Below are 18,436 nucleotides of genomic sequence, written 5' to 3' on the forward strand. Positions count from 1 at the left end.
AGTCAAAACCGGTAGTTCGTTCTGTTTGTGCTTGAATAGACGGATTGCATCATGAATGTAGCCTATGTGGACTACACCATTCTCTTTCCGCGGGCTGGCAGTTTGAAGGAGAGGTCCTTAGAGAACCTATTACGCAATACTTGAAACACCACCCCCTAAAAGGCAACAAAGGAAAGCTTCCATTGTATCTTTTTTTTTTTTTTGTCGAATCGACTTAAAACTGTTGGGAAATTTTATCGTCAATACAAAAAACTTGCCTCGTCAAAATTCTCATTCACGACAGAGCTCCGAGCAATCATTCGTTTCCCCCCCCCCCATAGGACAATGCGTCGTGTTTTGCTTTATTACGAAATTGTTGATAAAGTAGCCTAGATTCTCAGCCTTAAGGTGAATCCACCTCACGAAACACAGAATTCGGCTTGAAGGCAAACGATTATTTTTCTATTGACACAATTTATTTCAACTCAAAACGGTGACATTATCAATACTTGCTGAGTTGTTTCTGCAAATGTGGAGGTAAATTAAGTGAGTGACGGCGAGTGAGAGGAACTGGGTGATCCAAAGTAGAAGATGAGATGGTCAAGATTGTTGAATTTAAGGTGGCCGAAGACAGCCAGAGGTTATTGTTTTGGACTGCATCAAATGAAACCGGATTACTTCGGCTCTTTTTTCCCTCTTCTGGTTTTCTGCTAAAGATGCGTGTCATCCGCTTGCTAAAGCGTGTCCATTTGACGCGCTGCCATAAAAACATTCGCCGAAGAAATACGAAATAAAAGATTTCAATGACGCTGATGAAGCTCATGCCTAGACCAAGGCCTAAAAGGCCTCCAATTGAAGCTAAAGAAAATTATTAATTATAGTAAATTTTTCAACGGGTTCCCTTTTTGGTTTTTTAAAACAAATTCAGAGAGAAAATTCTTACAGATGAAATCTGCTGCTCCGAATCGAATGTCTGTTCTATAGCGCATTCCCGTCTTTTCTTTGTAGTAAACGTGAAGCATCGCTACGTTGGACCTTTATCAAAGAAATAGTATGATTATTTTTTTAAATAAGTTATTCAGACTGCAGAAAATAGGAAAAGCGCATTTGAAATTTGGAAATAAGATGTTCGACTCACTTTAAATATTCCCTGATGTTCATGCCAGGACTAATCTTGTGCTTTTTTTCTATTCTTTTGTAGGTACTTGTTCGATTGAATCCACGTCCGGGGAATGATGCGTATGAAATTTCCGGCTCGTACCAGGTATCCGTACAGGGAGGCAAACAATCACAGTACTCATCTTCGCGTGAACGAATTTCCTCTGGATCCAAGAAGACAATAAGGTCAGTGCGTTTTATAATTTAATCAATTTGACCCAAATTCAAAATCTCACCGAATACTTTGGAAATGCATTTGTATGACTTCATTTCACAAAAGCTGGTATTATCGTCCCCTAGAAATATTGTGGTTATCACTTTGGTTACCGGTACTTTTCACGACTTTTAAATTTCCCGCTGGGTTTTTTAATGTTATTTTTTACCACTATTTCAATTTCTGTTGGTTGTAAAATTCATAAAGAAAATATCGTTACCTTTGAAAAAATATGGGCGGCATTCGCATCGTTCTTGCATGAGAAGAGTATCACATTCTTGAAATATTACAATCACTTTAGAAACAATGTAATTTCAAAATGTGACTTGAAACATGTCATACCGATATGGCAAGCTGATCGGCTGTAATACTCGAAATACTTGAGATTCTTTTCGCCTTCCATCAGGCACTGGCGTTTCTTTGGTGAAACCTCTCTGGCTACTTCTTCCGTGTAGAAAGAGGTAGTTACTTTTACTCCAACAAAGCTTAAAGACGTGTCATATCATTTGGTAAAGAATCGACGGGGAAAAAAAATTTTATTTCTAGAAAATTACGTTTCGGTACCGAGACCAAGCACAAATCCTGTCAGAAAAATTTGGCATTATTATTTTGCAAATTTTTCAAAATGCTTTTTGAACAAACCCCTGTCAGCGACGTCTGGAAATTCCTCAGGCGAATGCACCAGCACCTAAATATTGACATGTTGAATGCAGGTGACAAAATAATCTCTTACATTTTAGCGATTACTTTGAAACCATCGAATTTGCCATTGATTACACTGAAGTCTCGTAATTTCGCATCGATAACGAGAGTCAAACCCATCCGATATCCATTACCGTTAACTTTTAAGGGTTCGCGCGAAGTATTTGAACTGCAAAAGTTAGTTTTTTTTTTGTGATGTTTTTTTAAGGATTCGTTACATTATTAATTTAGTGTAATTACCTAGATTCGATTCCTAGCATCGAGTCTAAATATTTTGCTCCGTTGAATGTGCAGCACATACCGTCATCAGTAGGCAGAAAAGAGAAATATTCCATGCAGGGTTCGGTAGATTCGAGCCATTTACAGTCCATCATCATGTCTGAGCAAGCTGGTGCAGCCTATAAAGAAGATGCGGAATATTAATTGATTGATTTGCAGCGTTAGCTTCTGCTGCGCTCCACTTAATTGTACCTTCTTCAAAATTTCGAACAAATCAGTGGCGGAGATATTTCGCGCCTGGTAAAGTTGACTCATCTCCAAAAGCTTTTCTTGATTTTCGTCCTCATTGTCTTCATCAAAAGCTCTATCCAGCTTGGTCATGAATCGTAGCGTCGATTGCAATTTGGTATAGTTAACATTCTTAAACCTTGGGAAAAGTCGATTAGTGTAATGCGCAAGCTTCCAGCTAGTAACAGAGTCAATGATCTTACTTTGGGTTGCCTAATATTGCTTCGTAGAGCTTGCTTTCAGACACTTTGTTGACATTGCAGATTGTGACTGCTGGAAAGGGGACGTTTTTCAATGGGTACAGTTGAGTTTCAACGGATGTGAGTATAGGTGACTGTTCCCACTTTTGCCATACTTCCACGCAAAAATAAGTTGAAAAACAAACGCCAGAGAGAAACAAGAAGATCCATACAACCCTTTCAAAAAATCGGAAAACATTTTAAAAACAATATTCAGCGGGCGAAAAAATGCAAACCTGATGTCGTTCCATACCTTTCGAACATTAAACTACCGTCTTCATAAACATGCCTAAGCCCATGAATGGAACTAGATTCACAGAAATGTTGTAAAATCCGTTTGTGTTTCCGAAGAGCCCTCACTTTTTCACGGTGAGTCATGGTTCAACGCAAGCAAAGTTCAGCACCGTGCGCACTGATGCAATTGCTAGGTCTCTTTCCACTTTAAAGATTGTACTGCATCTGTTCTCGCTTATTCGTAAACCTGGCTTATATAAAAATTTCCCCCCAGATTTTTACATACTTATTAGGACACTACTTTCTCTTTTTTCATGGAAAAATTGCATCAAAAAACAAAAGTTGTTAAACACTAACGACCGACTGATCGAGTTTTCTCTGTGTATCAATCAGAAAAACTGAAAGAACGTTGTTTGTCGTCGTGGCGAAGTGCACTAGTCGGGAATATCTTTTCGCATTTAAATGATATTTTGAGAAACAAAAGCAACTTCGAAGAAAAGATTTCCAGGTTCATAACAATATTATACATATCTGTATGTTTATGTTTCTCATTCACGGAACGCTTTATCGCACGACGCACGGTAAAAGGTAGTAGCGACCAGCCTCCTATTTTTGGTCTAATGCTCTTTTGCAATCATTTTTTCAAAAGCCATTAGAAGCTGAGCTACTGGTTTTCCCTTGAGTGGTGTTATTACTTATTACGATTCGCCGTTTAAATCTTAATCCCTTAAATAGCCCCAGATAACCTCGATTTAGACACAGAGCAATCAGTGCGCATTCTAGAACTTATTAACTGTCACTCTATATTTCGAGAACGTGCTGTGAACTCTCTTTTGCATAGAGAACAATCATTTTTTTTTTCGTTTCTGCATTATTATATGCATGTTTGATTTCCCGGGGTTTCCCTTTCGCTATTTTAAAATAAATTGTGCAAGTGATCGAAAACCTTGTTATTTATAATGTATGCGCCGCTCTAGTAAGCTTGTCGCCCGCAGCCAGTGAGCGAGATTTATTAAGAACTAGAAATTATTATTGGCATCTTCAGTCTTCTTGAAAAACAACGAATTCCGTCCTTAGACCCCCTGACTAGGCGATGAAATAGTTTGTCGCTTTTTATTTCGGGTAACCTAATTGTTTTTTATTTGTGTAGGCTATTTTAGTTCTCTAATTACACACCTGATGTTCGTAAAAAAATTATATTTGATAAAGAACAGTGATTACAGGTTAGAATTGAATGAGTTCAGAAGCACTTTTTGTCATAATCACTGAGCCACTAAAAAAAGCCCGCGGCTATTTGCTATTGTGGGCGACGGACTTTTGATTATTGTAATTGCTGGCTTTCATTTCCATCCGTCATGTATACAAGTGGATTGTTTTTTCTTGACTTACCATGGCAACTGGCAAGTCATCAGTATTTAAACAGGGTTGCCTGCAAGTCAGCAGGTAAATTAAGTGAACCACGGCGAACTAGATTGTTGTTGCTGTGTCCATCCAGACTAGACTCCACTGTCTTGATCGATGATGTTAGGGTAGTAGAGGACGGCCAGACGTTTTTCGCTTCGTCAGTTTTAGCTGGAGGAGTAGATGGGCTTTGCCTTGCTTGATCTGGGGCAGCCGCAGCACGATGTCGTAGAAAAAAGCGCCGAACGCAGAAAAAGTAGAATAATTCAATGACGCTGATGAAACTCATGCCTAGACCAAGGCCCAAAAGTCCACCCATTGCAGCTGCACATAGAAAAAAACAGAAAACGCACAAAATTCATTACTGCCAACTTGAAATTTGTTTGAAAAAAGGAAAATGAGATTAGGCTACAGATAAAGTCTTCAATTCCGAATCGGATGTCAGTTCTGTAGCGCATTCCTGTCTTTTCTTTGTAGTAAACATGAAGTATTGCCACATTTGACCTAGATAATAAAATATAAGCAACCTGTTAGCAAGAATGAAAGCTGTTTGACAAGATAATTTTAAGGTTTTCTGGAAAGGATCATATGTTACTGTTGAAAGGGAAACTCACTTGAAGTATTCGGTGCCATCCGTGCCGGTGCTAAGGTTTCGCTTTTGTACTAGACGCTTGAAGGTGCGCGTCAGATTGAATCCGCGACCAGGGAAGGATGCGTATGATATTTCAGGATCGTAACGAGTGTCCGCACAGGGCGACAAGCATTCGCAGATTTCATGTCCATGCGAACGCACTTTCTCTAAATTTGCATCCAATTTTTCTAATTATTTCTGTCGAAAGCAATTATTAGCATTATTATTAGTTACCGTTAACGTCAGAAATACATGTGTAGGACGTCATTTCGCATAATCGAGAGTCGTTAATCTCTTAAAATAAACAAATAAATAAATGGCCGAAAGGAGCAGAATTAGCACGAAGGCCATCACGAAATACCTCTGAAGAAATACGGACGGCAGTTACAGTCTTCTCGCATCTTTCGCGTCTTACAATCAACGAAACAAGCTGATCGACTATACTGACGATAGTATTTCAGTTTTTTTTCACCTTCCACTAAGCACTGTCGTTTGAATGGCGTCACCTCTCTAGCGACGTCTTCAGTGTTGAAAGTCGTAGTTCCTTTTATTGCGACGAACCTAATAGACGTAACAAACTTTCATGCAGTTAAGCTTGCAACAGTAAATTTTCACTTTTTTTTAATTTAATCATCTTTACGTTTCAGTGCCAGGCCCTAACACAAAAGCTCTGTCAGAAATATCAGGGAACTCTTCTGGCCCATGCACTAAAACCTGCAAAAAAAATTTGTAATCTAGATTTCAATATTTTTCATTTGAAGGCAAGAAAATTACTTTGAAACCATCAAATTTCCCCGTTGTGACGCTGTAGTCTTCTACGTTGGCATCGATTACTAAATTCAACCCCATCCGGTAACCGTTACCATTGACTCGCAATGGTTCGTTTGCGCTGTTTGAAAATGAACAAAATACTGTTGTTATAGTTGTTCGACAATCTTACTAATTTGCTGTACTTACTTGTATTCAATGCCCAACATCGAGTCGAAATATTTGTCGCTGTTGAATGTACAACACATGCCGTCGTCAGTAGGTAAGAAAGAGAAATATTCCATGCATGGTTCCGTCAGTCCCAGCCAGTTACAGTCCATGATAATGTCCGAGCACGAAGGCGCCGTCTGCGTAATAGTTTTCAGGTTATTTGTTTCAGATAACGCAAAATTCTTAGAATCTTACACTTACCATTTCCAAAATTTTGAATAACTCGAGAGCAGAAATGTTCCGCGATTTGTAAAACTCGTTGAGCTCTTTCAGTTCTCTTTCGTTATTAATAGCGCGGTCTAGTTTTGTCATGTACCGAAGTGTCAGTTGCATTTTCTCATAGGGAATATCCGCGTATCTATTCATTTTTCCAATCAAATGGATTATTTGTAATTTTGGTAGACATTTTTCAACTACAGTGACGTACTCACTCTGGTTTTTCCAGGGTCTCCAATAGTTTTCTTTTAGAGACTTTGTTGACATTACAGATCGTAACGGCCGGAAAGTAAATATTATTTAGCGGATAAAGTTGAGTTTCGACGGAGGTAAGAACGGGAGACTCTTCCCATTTGTGCCACATTTGCACACAAAAGTAACTCGAAAAACATACACCACACAGAAACACTAGCAACCATATCAATCTACACGCATAGGAATTAAAGACGTAAAATTAAACGAACGATTATTTTTACATTTAAAAAAAATAATAATAAATGCATAATACCTTTCAATCAAAATACTTCCATCTTCAAAAATGTATTTCAGTCCATGAATCGAAGTATTTTCGCAAAACTGTTTTACAATCAATTTGTTATTATTTTGACATGATTTTTTCTGCTCCGTTTCCTTATTCTCGCGAGACATGATATAACGATGAACTAACAGAATCCCCTACCCAGCGACACTAAAAAAAAATTCAGTTCTTTTCTTTCTCCCAATACGTGGCACTCTTCCCGAAATAAACGAAATCTCTTATTAATATTCAAGCCCTTATTCCAAGTTGACTTCTCCAAAGAAAAACGAGTTCACGAATATCCAAACCGGTCAAAAACCCTTTCTTTTGTCGCGACACGAATTTTTCCCTGTTGAAGTCTGGAAGCGAAACAGAATGTGTGTGGCTATAGTGCGTTGCCCAGAGTAGTAGAGAATCTGTTCGTCAACCTTCTGTTTTGTCGGACGTCTTTTGTCTCTTTTCAGACCATACGCGTCAGAACACCTGGGTCCTAAACCCACGTATGTTTTCAGCTGTTGGCTTGATACCTCATTTCCAGTCAAAATATGCGCGTTTGAATTCATATCATGAGAAAAATATCGTGCCATGAAACTAAATGATTAATTATCCATCTTCACCCGAAAAAGAAAAGAAAAAAACCTTCTATTGACTAAAAGACAACGTTAAAACTTGATCTCGGCATAAACACACTTTATTTACTAGAATACCTAAAAATCTTAAAAAAAAAAACAGTGAAAGTTCTCAGTTTTTCAAACGCGGTTGATTGCGTTCAAACGTGACTAGGAGAATTTCTCATTTTGTTTCTTTATAATAATTTTATATTTAAAGTAAAAACCTTATATTAAGATGACTTTCAAATTTTTGTGAATGTGAATCAAATTTACCTAGATGACGTTTGTAAATGAGACAGCACATATTGTTTATTGGCAATACCAAGTACAGACTTTGCAAATAGCTAGGAATCGCCCCTCTAAATGGGGTCATTCAAAATTACATTCATTTCATAAAATTGAAGTTAAATGGTAGGGTATGTATGATTAAAAAAATACGTACAGTCACGTAATTTTTTTGATTTTTTTTTCCAGCAATATAAGCCGAAAGCCAGAGGAAAACCTTCTTTTTTTCCTATTCGACGGACGAGGGATTTCCCCGGTTTCCTTTGAAAAAATGAGTGTGATGCAACTTGAGAGAAAGGACGTCATCAATATTAATCAAATTTTACTTGCAGTTGATTAGATTAATCAAGTAAACCAAGGTGAACTGGTTAATTGCATCGATCGGGATTCGATTCTGTGACTGTCCCTATCGATGACGTAAACGTTAAAGAAGAGGGGCATATTTTCATTTCGGTTGTTTGTCTTTGAATTGCCAGATCGGGAGCATCTCGTTTGCGCAAAAAAAAGTGTCGAACCAAGAAAAAGTAGAGTATCTCAATGACGCTGATGAAGCTTATGCCTAGACCAAGGCCCAAAAGTCCACCCATTGCAGCTAAAAATTTATAAAAATGTGTACTATGTAAGCATTAGAGGAAACCAACGCAATAAATAGTAATTTTAAATATTGGTGAAAAATCATTACAAATGAAGTCTTCAACTCCGAAGCGGATGTCAGTTCTGTAGCGCATTCCTGTCTTTTCCTTGTAATATACGTGAAGCATTGCCACATTCGACCTACATTACGAGTTATGAATTTTTAGAAAAATAATCACATTGAAAACACTTGCGTTCTTTCAAATGTCTAGAAAATTTTCTAGTGTTTGAAAATTACATATCAAATGGACAGAAAACTTACTTGAAATATTGAGTGCCATCCGTACTAGAACTAAGATTTCGTCCTTCTACTAGACGTTTGAAGGTGCGTGTCAAATTAAATCCACCCCCAGGGAAAGAAGCGTATGATATTTCTGGCTCGTAGCGAGTGTCTGAACAAGGTGGCAAACAATCGCAAATGTCATCTCCACGCGAGCGAACATCCTCTATTGACGAATATGTTATTGAAATTACATTTTTCATTGATTGTAGTTGTGTCTGCACAGCAGTGATCTTAAATTACCATAAACATCGGAGATGCAGTTGTACGACGTCAGTGGACATAAACGAGAGCTCCTATCTCCTAAAAAGCAAAAGATAAAAGTAAATTCCATAAGGCATATAAGGTTTAAAAGTATTATGAATGTTTACCTTTGAAAAAATACGGGCGACATTTGCAGTCTTCCTGCATGAGACGCGTGCCGCAGTCTACGAAACAAGCTGACCGGCTGTAATTTTCGAAATGAGCCAGTTTCTTTTCACCTTCCACCAAGCACTGACGCATCTTTGGCGACACCTTTTTGGCGACTTCTTCGGTATTAAAGGACGTGGTCCCTTTGACAGCAACAAAGCTAAATTAAAAAAACAAATAGGGAATATTATTCATTTGAAACAAAGATGGATTTTTTTGGCTTGTAATTTACGTTTCTGTGCCTGGTCCTAGAACGAAACCCCTGTCCGCAATGTCCGGAAACTAAACTGAAAAATTTAGTAAAACAGACTTTAAAACTTAGAAACTTACTCTATTACTCACATCTTCTGATGGATGCACTAAAACCTGAATTTTAAAATATTCAACGCACCGTAAATTTATTTTCTGAATCATTTATCGATTTTTGAAATACCTTGAAACCATCAAATTTTCCCGTTGTGACGCTGTAGTCCTCTACGTTAGCATCAATAACTAAATTCAATCCCATCCGGTATCCGTTACCATTGACCCGCAGCGGTTCGTTTTCGCTATTTTAAAATCGTATTATATAAGCTTTTACCTTTTCATGTCTTCTGTATGTTTACCTTGATTCAATGCCCAACACCGAGTCGACATATTTGCCACTGTTGAATGTGCAACACATGCCGTCGTCAGTAGGTAAGAAAGAGAAATACTTCATGCAAGGTTCCGTCAGTCCCAGCCAGTTACAGTCCATGATAATGTCCGAGCACGAAGGTGCTGTCTGCAATAGTTGGCATTAGTTATTTTAGACGTGTAGTAAGGAACCTTGTATCTCTTTCACACATTTTTGTATACTTATACCAGTCAATTGCACAAAACATTGCTGCAATATCTTTTCTAATAATTAAAATTGAAAAGTATGAATCCTTTTTCCGATTGAGACATCTTTTTTTTTCCTTGGCACAGCGTTTGTATCCCTGTCACGTATAATTTATAGTATTGCAGCAGCAGTGATATTTTATGTATTAGACTGGCATAGTTATGTGTGGAAGAGGGAGGTACCGGTATGTTTTGAGAGTGTACAACTGTACACGTACCTCTACCAAAATGTTGAACAAATCGAGTGCAGAAATGTTGTGTAACTGATAAAATTTTTCCAGCTCTTACAGTTCTTTTTCATTATTAATAGCCCGGTCTAGTTTTGTCATGTACCGTAGTGTCAGCTGCATTGTATCATAAGAAACATTCTTGTACCTTATTAGATTTTACAAAAATGAGTTAGATAGGCACGCGAACGTTTGTGACTACATCGATGTACTACTTACTTAGGGTTTTCCATTGCCTTTATTAGCTTTCGTCTAGAAACTTTGTTGACATTGCAGATCGTAACGGCCGGAAATAAAATGTTATTTATAGGATAAAGTTGAGATTCGACGGACGTAAGAACGGGAGACTCTTCCCATTTTTCCCACATTTGGACACAAAAGTACCCCGAGAAAATAATGCCGCATAGAAATACAACCAACCATACTATTCTATTTTTGAATAACAATTACTACAGTTTAAATTATACAAGCGAAATGATCAAGCAATCGAATACCTTTCAATCAGTAGACTTCCTTCTTCGAATAAATATTTTAATCCATGAATCGAGGTGTTATCACAAAACTCTTTTAAAATCTTGTTATATTTCGGTTTTGCTGGACTAGTTTGGCGGGACATGATAAAATGATGGTCCGGCAGGATTCGAGAACCGATCACTCTGACATTTCCCTTGCCGCAGCTGGCCCTCCTTGTCTTTAAACCTTCTGCCTTATTATTATTCTACACGCCTATATAGACTCTTGACTTTCATAAGGGTATAACGAGAATTACGAAATATCGAAAAAAAGGGTTATTAGGCAACAACCCAGAGTTTTCCTCATTACAAAATTTTACGGAAAAAAAGGATGAAAGCTAAAATCTGATGAGGAAAAATAGAGTTGGTCATGATTTTGTCTAAGCCGGACATTTTTTTACTCTTATTTTAAAGTTTCTTCTTTCTGACGCTAGTTGGTATAATATTTTATCACTTTCCTGCCGAAAGAGAGAAGCATCAGTTTCGGAATTTCGGATACGTTTACTTAGCACATCTCTAAAGAAATTTCTCACTGCTACCATGCTGCTACTTTTAAGGTATTTTGGGTTATATATCTGACAGTTTCTGGTCCAGAAACAAAGTTCACTTTTTAGATTTTTGAAAATGTGCTTTATTCCTACTTCCGGTTTTTCTTCGTTCCGTTTTTCTTTCCGGAAAATTTACATAAAACTAGTAACTGTGCTTTCTTCTCTGTACTGATCTCAAGATTTCAAGCTAGGATTAAGCAAATAAAAGCGCGCTGCTGTTCAAGTAATATAAGTATCTTAAAGTAATGAATTGCCTTGAGTCAGCTACATGTACAGCAGAATCTGATACAGAACCGCAGCTCGGTCGCTCAGATTTAAAAAATTCGTCTGCTAAGTTAACGTTGACTTCATACCGCTTGCAAGCGTGACTGATCATTCAGTTTGTATTGTGCCATTATTCATTTCAATTAGTGCAACAGTTTATTGATCGAAAGGAAAGGTCCACGAAAAGCGTGAATCTTCAAGATAAACGGCTGTGGTGCCAAGTAGGTTTATGCCAAAGGTTTATGCTGTCAGTCACCCTTAGCTTGCCAACATTGGCTGTGCGGTTGTGTCACAGTGCCAGTGAGTTTCCTGAAAAAAATAACCAAGGATAACAAAACAAGGGAAATCCTAGTGAACAGCCTACCATACTTACATATCTTTTAAAAGAAAATGTTTAAATTTGGTTTCATTAATGTCATGGTATATAAGAGTGTTAATGTTGTTCATTTGAGTCAGGCGCATACTTTTTCAACAGTAAACTTTCAAATGAAAACATTCAGTATCAAGCTTTTTGCTTTTGTATGTTGTAAATCTACAAATTTTGCTATCTGGACTTTCATAAACTCTTAATTGAGTTGCTTAATTGTCACTCCAGTAGTTATTTTGACATAGAATTTAGAGAATTCATCATATTGAGTGCAGTAGTTTTTATTTTTTTGTTTGTTTCTTTCTTTCTTATTTAGATTTTGTGTACTATATCACTGAAAGAAAGAGAATCAGCATCGTGGTTGTTCTTCCAGGAGGAAAATGACTTGCCATTCAATATCAGGGTGAAGAAAATGACATCAAATTCTATTATTGCTGTTATCACAGATTACATGCAAGTTATGTTTAGCCTACATAGCATTTTAAAAATTCATCATGTAGGTTGCAATAGTTTTGATTATTTTTTTGTTTATTTAGATTTTGCTTTGGATTTTGCATTTAGACTGAATGAGAGCCATCTGTTTGTCCTTTCAAGGAAAAAGAAAAGGCCAATATCACCAACACAGGCAACAAAATTCTTTGTTTGTTAACCCGTTGGCTGCTACCTCTTCAATCCCCACCCCTATATCCCGGAATGGGCCCGCTCTTAGTCTTACTTTGAGGTATTGGTTGCTGTTGTTACAATCGTACAGACTTTAAAATATGAAGTCACCTCCATTCTCGTTTCAGGTTAATCCTGCGCCGCTATTCAATGGACTGAATCCATTGGACCTAACGAAAGATTAGCGATGACTGACTGACTTGCTGTCATTCAGCAATACTGCTCACTCGCACGCCATCCTCTTTCGTCGCTCCGAGGAATGGGGAAGTTGAGCCTGCTCCAGCTTGGACACGGCCAGCATCATTCGACTACAACCGACTTGTACTACCCCTGCTCTCAAAACAGCACGGAATTTTCATCTTCACATTGATTGGCTGTTTACGATGCGTGTTGATGTTTCCTTGAGGACGACGAGATGGTGATTTTGGGGACGAGAATATTAAGTGAGTATCAGGTCTTTTTGTCTTTTTTGTTATTGTTATTTTTTTTTTTTTTTAATTGAGTGTCGATGAGATAGAGCAGGGACGTTTTTGTTCTAAGCATTTATTCTTTTTTACGTTAGATGGCTATAGCATGGCCTTAAATCGTTTTTCAGCTGAAGCAAAAGCTTTATTTACATTTATTTTGCACATTCCTATATATATATTTATCGGAGTTAATACAAGGAAATTTGAGGTGATTTTTTACCGCTAGCATTCTAGAAACAAAGCTCACTTGTTAGATTTGTTGTAAAGTGCTTTTTGTCTACTTCCGGTTTCTGAATCAGTTAATACTTAATAGTTCAGGAGATATTCGTTTGACAACCAAAATAACCAACTATTCGTGATCCTCGTGAAATTTGGGGTCTATTACATATGTCAGTAAAAATATCGGAAAATCGGCCAATTTTGGATTTCGATTGAAACACATGAAGCCGACCCCAAATTTGACGGGGGTCACGAATATCTGATTTGATTTGAAGACAGCTCAACAGTAGAGGAGCTATCGCTTACTTCCGGTCTACTTCCGGGAAAATTGCATTGTACTAGCAAGTGAACTTTGTTTTATGTATATTTCTCAAGGTGTCTTAAAGGTTTAGGCCAATTTAACTGCACTGTTAAAGTTTTGTGAGTATTTTAATTTTTAAAGTATTGATCTGCACTGAAGTCTATCTAATGTTTAAGAGACGATTTCGAGTGTATACTATTATAACTGTTTAACTATTCCTTAAGATCATAGACGTCAAGCACATGCATTGTTGACACAAATGTTAACCAAGATGAATTTTTTTTCTTTTTTTCTTTACAGGTTCTAAACTACAGGTTTCTAAATTTGCATGGCAGACTTTATGAGAAGTCATGTCCTTTGAAGAAAACGGACAATGACTATACAGTCAACAAGCAACAAGGTCCCTTGTTTGGTAACCCGTTGGCTGCTAGCTACCCTTTTCACTTCCTTAAACGGGTACTCTTGATTTAAGGTATTGCTTTCTGTTGCAATCTTATTTAAAATTACTGTCATCCAAATAAATTGTTCATTCTGCTTACAGGTTAACTCCTTCGCTGCTTATCATGGACTTCATCCATTGGTGAAAACTGACGAGAGAATGCTGTAATTCAAGACTGATTAGTTGTGTAGTTGTTAGATAAATTAAAATTGCATATCTGGGCTCCCTTCTTTTCTGTGACCCCGTTTCCCTAACTAACCACTAACCAACGCCCGCTGGTGGTCACTCACCCGCTGTGAAACCAGGAGGAGGGGAGGGCTCTGGTCGAACGGGGACTTGGAAGGCGCATGATCCGACGAAAACTTTTAGAGGGTCATGAGTCTAACCCGGAAGCCTAGTATGACTAATCGCTCCCCAGTAAAACTTGCCTCGCACTCTTCTCTCCTCTTCCATTTCCAGGTAATCTCCCTGGATCTACGCCGACACTGCATGTGCGAGTTTTAGTAAGCAATCCACCACCCAATTTGACGAAAAGTGATAGTTTGTTTTCACGGAAATTGCGTCAGACGGTTAAAAATTTCTAGTTCAACAATCTCATGTAGAAATTTGCATCTAGTCTACTGGTGCAAATTGCGATTCTTTAAGCTTGATTAATTTAGGTGATGTGTTAAAAGCAATTGTGATCAGCCAATAAATTGAACTAATTCGATTTTTCAGAATATTTTGAAGATAGATCACAAAAAATCTAAAAGCAACAAAGTGATCTAAAACCAAAATATTCAGAAAAGTGGATTAGTTCAATTTTTTTAGCTACCCACAATTGCTTTTAACACATCACCTAAATTAATCAAGCTTAAAGAATCGTAATTTGCACCAGTAGACTAGATGCAAATTTCTACATGAGGTTGTTAAACTAGAAATTTTTTAACCGTGTGACGCAATTTTCGTGAAAACAAACTATCACTTTTTGTCAAATTAGGTGGCGGATTGCTTGCTAAAAAGCCTCGCACAAAAAAATTAGTATTGAACCGGACGCTCTGTTTAATGAATAATTTGTGTTAATAAAAGTTTCAGTTTGTTTATTTGATTGATCATGTTTAGTTATTTAACAATAATATTTACATATTACAGATATTTGACATTTGTGGGAAAATGGGGGTTAAGGTATGTGGATGTTGGTGGAGGCTATGGGGTTTGAGGAATAGATGTGGTTATACAGGTAGGTATATATGGATGTGATAGACAAAGAATTTTATTTCTACCTTATTAAAAAAAACCACGATGCTTCTAGTTAATGAATATCAAATACCCCCCCCCCCATCTCCTCGTTGATTTCCAATCACGAAGGCTTGTTTATTACTTCAACGTAAATATTCCCCGTTTTTACTGTTTTTGTTGTTTCTCAACATATAAACGATTAACTTCATAGACGCAAATGGCAATTAAACAAAATACAGGATGTTACTTCTGTGGCACAGCACCAGCGATACAACACCAAGGAACTGTTTCTTTTTCTTTTCAACATATAAACCGTTGACTGCATAGTCACAAATAACAATTAAATCTGGATGGAACTTCTGTGCACAACACCAGCAGTCCGGTACACAGGAACAGTAACAGTTTAACTTGATGCAAAAAATCCTTCACCAGCAGGCTGCAACAACATGCCACATTTGACAGCAACATCACTGCTACATAAACATAAATCTATGACCAAAATGAAATTAATGTTTGCATCAATGGAAATTTTGTAGAAAATAAAAATAAAATCACTTCAAATGGAATCAACCCAAATATTCTATGGCAACACTATCTGATAACTAAAGTTGAAACAAAAATTTACATGAAACTAGATTACTTATTTAAGATTTCAATACAAATTCATTTGAAATTTGTAGAGTACTCTGCAGCAAAACAAAAACATTCTTCTACAGTAACTGCCTATCTTCAGTATCTTGTTAACAAATTCCCCTCAAACAATCCATAACTCAATTTACATATGATCAAAGGAAAGAGTTATTGACATGATGAAATCCCCAAATGTTAAAATTAACCAATGTAAGCAATTATAGTAGTCTCAAGCATGATACTAACCAAGTTAGAACTTATAATTTTTATCAAAATACCATTTCAAGAAGGCTTCTTGCAGTTCTACTAGATGTCCAAGATTTCGGCAACCACAATGCAGCATGATCCAGCGTCAACCAAGATATATGGCTGATCCCATAAGACTTGAAGCATGGAGCTCTCCCACATTCCAGGACAACATTGGCACCAAAGACTGCATGCAACAGCTCAATTTATTCACACCTTTCACTGGATGACTGCAGCAAATCCATGTGCCCATTAGACTGCAACAAAGAAGCCCAGAAAAAACTTGGTTACTATCAAGCACAAATTCTCATGTGATGTAACAAAATGACAAGAGTAAAGTTAAACTATGCAATCCTTCAGAATTTAAAAGTAATTCTAATTAACTAATCTTACAAAGGAATCTACATTGTCAAGTTTTTTTTTCAACTTAAAAATAACATAGTTCAAACCAATGGAAAATTAAACTACCATAGCAGTCTTAACTGAAAATTCTACAACAAGCAAAAAGATCTACCCTCTAGTCACAGCTACTTAAACATGCAATCTTCAGTTCGAAAGTCGATCAACATAATTACCACAATTACTTTAATTGTTCTGAAGTTTTTCTGCATGTGACGAAACGCTCACCCGGTAAAGGTAGTAAGAGACGAAATTTTGGGAAACTGTACACAGCATCTTCAGCAGTCCAGCTCCACCCTTTTCGCTCAGTGCCTTTGACATCGCGCCGTCAAGTGGACATAGTTTTAGCCACCTAGTGACAGCTAACAATCCTTCCTTAGCATTCACGAACGATTGGACGGGACGGCTGGATTGCTTTCAATCTTTATCAACGAGAAATTGTAATTAGAAACAACAACAAAATTAATGAATATCATATTCATATGTTTAAGAGAGTGCCAAGTTAATGTAAAGAAAGAAGTAAAACATTTTAACACTCTTCCAATTTTTTTTTCCTAAATTTCTTAAATTAAATCAAACCATTTAGCAGATCCCAAAGAGTTGCGGGTAGGTGATTTTAAATATAAGAAACTATGCATAACCACACATCAAAGAACATTATATTCAAACTAGAATATAGCAAAATAATTTACTTTAAAAAATGAAAGCAGGTTACTCTTCATCTTAATAACCTTATTTAAGTCACTAAAAGTAAAAGGATATTTGATAGGGGTACTGAAAGTGGTTTTGAATAGCCACTTCTTTCACTTGATATAATTCTTGTAATTCATTCTGGAGTTTAAGCCTTAAGTATATGTAAATTGAAATAGGTAATAGTTACATATCCAATTAGAAAAAATTCTGGTACTATAGTCCTTTGATTGTTTCAGTCAAGTTTTTCAAATTGATTAGATGTTTCAATTAGTTTCGAATTCACCGAGTAAGCTCCTCATTCAGACATTGTTTCTCCGCTGTTGCCTCAAGACAGTCCTAAATGCAAAGTTATCAAAGAAACATTAGTACACGACTTTAGATATATAAATAAGTAAGATTGCACTCTGTGAAACACTGAACACTGAAGTATGTAATTAGATTATGGGGGGTTTAGTTCAAGCTTGAAGTATTTTTTTGCTCACAATGTTGTTGAGAATCTTGGAATGCAAATCACATAAATTTATCAAACCTATACTCAGCCTCGTGATCTGTAGTAGATCCTTTCTTTTTACCACTCACTGGTTACATTATTTTTATTGTTTGGGGTTACAGTTTCTTACCTGTTCAAATGAAGAAAAATCCAAATCTTGGGATGCCTCTAACATTTCCTTGATTGGACTGCTTTCTTGCAACCACGTGTAAAGTGACCAACGTAGCCGTACAACCCAGGTATGACGATTAGGGAATCGAGAAACAAAAGATAGCACTTAATGTGTACGGATATTTTGGTTATCAAAGAATTGCTGAAACATTTTAGCGCAGGCTGAAATGAAATCCTAACCGACTGTTAGTGTTTAGCTTACGTCATTAGGACCAGCAGGCAGCAGCAGCGAGAATTCTGACAACGAGCAGCAGACGTACTTTCATGGAAATGAGAAGCGGCGTTGCCAATATACGAAACTCAATCGCCTAATAAAAAAAAATTTCAACAAATTTGAATTCAAAGAAAAAGCACAGCTAGAGCACTCTGGATAAGTGATTATCCGGGAGTCGAAATGGAGAGGCTCGAATAGTCGAATCGTCTGTTTAACGGCTGGACTGGCTCCCGACTAACAGACGTAGCGGTCCTCTTCCAGTTGACCGATCGGCGATCGTCTTCTGTTGCCACTTGCCAACAAACAGGGGTTACTAACTAGTTACTTACTACTTTACTGTAGGACTGTTCAAAATATCCTGAAAAAGTGGATTAATTCTATTCCATTACTACCCACAATTATGGCATTGGAAATAATAAAGAATGGCAAAATTTAATCCCTGGAGGCACTCCAGACTTTTCATTTAAGATTTAGTTCAAATTACATTCCCAGAGAGAGAATCAACTCCGCTTCT

At 37.1% G+C, this 18,436-nt stretch overlaps 2 protein-coding genes, 2 long non-coding RNA genes and 1 pseudogene across 8 annotated transcripts in view; 1 reads left to right on the forward strand and 4 right to left on the reverse strand.

Annotated features, from left to right (window-relative positions):
- LOC124340755 overlaps positions 1–14,083 on the forward strand; it is a 28,437-nt gene extending 14,354 nt beyond the window's left edge. Inside the window, exons 2-6 of the long non-coding RNA XR_006918175.1 lie at positions 1,181–1,323; positions 12,092–12,496; positions 12,564–12,878; positions 13,723–13,894; positions 13,964–14,083. This is a non-coding gene — a long non-coding RNA (uncharacterized LOC124340755). The remainder of the gene's footprint in view (positions 1–1,180; positions 1,324–12,091; positions 12,497–12,563; positions 12,879–13,722; positions 13,895–13,963) is intronic.
- On the reverse strand, positions 437–3,247 carry LOC124340748 (pickpocket protein 28-like). Its single transcript, XM_046793355.1, has 13 exons — positions 3,053–3,247; positions 2,764–2,976; positions 2,525–2,699; positions 2,294–2,451; positions 2,099–2,222; positions 1,994–2,039; positions 1,906–1,933; positions 1,694–1,836; positions 1,572–1,628; positions 1,374–1,433; positions 1,118–1,301; positions 923–1,014; positions 437–837 (listed from the first exon to the last, which is right to left on the reverse strand). The coding sequence occupies exons 1-13, from the start codon at positions 3,175–3,177 to the stop codon at positions 482–484; spliced, it is 1,761 nt and encodes a 586-aa protein (XP_046649311.1). The 5' UTR covers positions 3,178–3,247; the 3' UTR covers positions 437–481.
- LOC124340750 (pickpocket protein 28-like) lies at positions 4,175–7,201 on the reverse strand. The gene is made up of 11 exons (XM_046793357.1): positions 6,768–7,201; positions 6,475–6,684; positions 6,245–6,401; positions 6,023–6,180; positions 5,840–5,954; positions 5,706–5,779; positions 5,427–5,626; positions 5,300–5,359; positions 5,049–5,232; positions 4,847–4,938; positions 4,175–4,758 (listed from the first exon to the last, which is right to left on the reverse strand). Exons 1-11 carry the CDS (start codon positions 6,905–6,907, stop codon positions 4,442–4,444), a joined length of 1,707 nt encoding a protein of 568 aa, XP_046649313.1. The 5' UTR covers positions 6,908–7,201; the 3' UTR covers positions 4,175–4,441.
- On the reverse strand, positions 7,679–10,737 carry LOC124340753 (annotated as a pseudogene).
- Positions 14,084–14,923: 840 nt separating the features above from the next.
- On the reverse strand, positions 14,924–17,949 carry LOC124340611. 5 transcript variants are annotated; one of them, XR_006918135.1, is made up of 6 exons: positions 17,668–17,949; positions 17,530–17,595; positions 17,262–17,383; positions 16,540–16,776; positions 15,988–16,212; positions 14,924–15,552 (listed from the first exon to the last, which is right to left on the reverse strand). It is a non-coding gene; the product is annotated as an uncharacterized LOC124340611 (long non-coding RNA). The 5 variants fall into 5 exon arrangements; XR_006918133.1 differs by lacking the exon at positions 17,530–17,595 and having other exon boundaries at positions 14,924–15,568; positions 17,668–17,948; XR_006918134.1 differs by lacking the exon at positions 17,530–17,595 and having other exon boundaries at positions 17,235–17,383; positions 17,668–17,947.
- Between the last annotated feature and the right edge of the window lie 487 nt (positions 17,950–18,436).

Source organism: Daphnia pulicaria, chromosome 5 (assembly GCF_021234035.1).
Source record: "Daphnia pulicaria isolate SC F1-1A chromosome 5, SC_F0-13Bv2, whole genome shotgun sequence".
NCBI classification, from domain to species: domain Eukaryota; kingdom Metazoa; phylum Arthropoda; class Branchiopoda; order Diplostraca; family Daphniidae; genus Daphnia; species Daphnia pulicaria.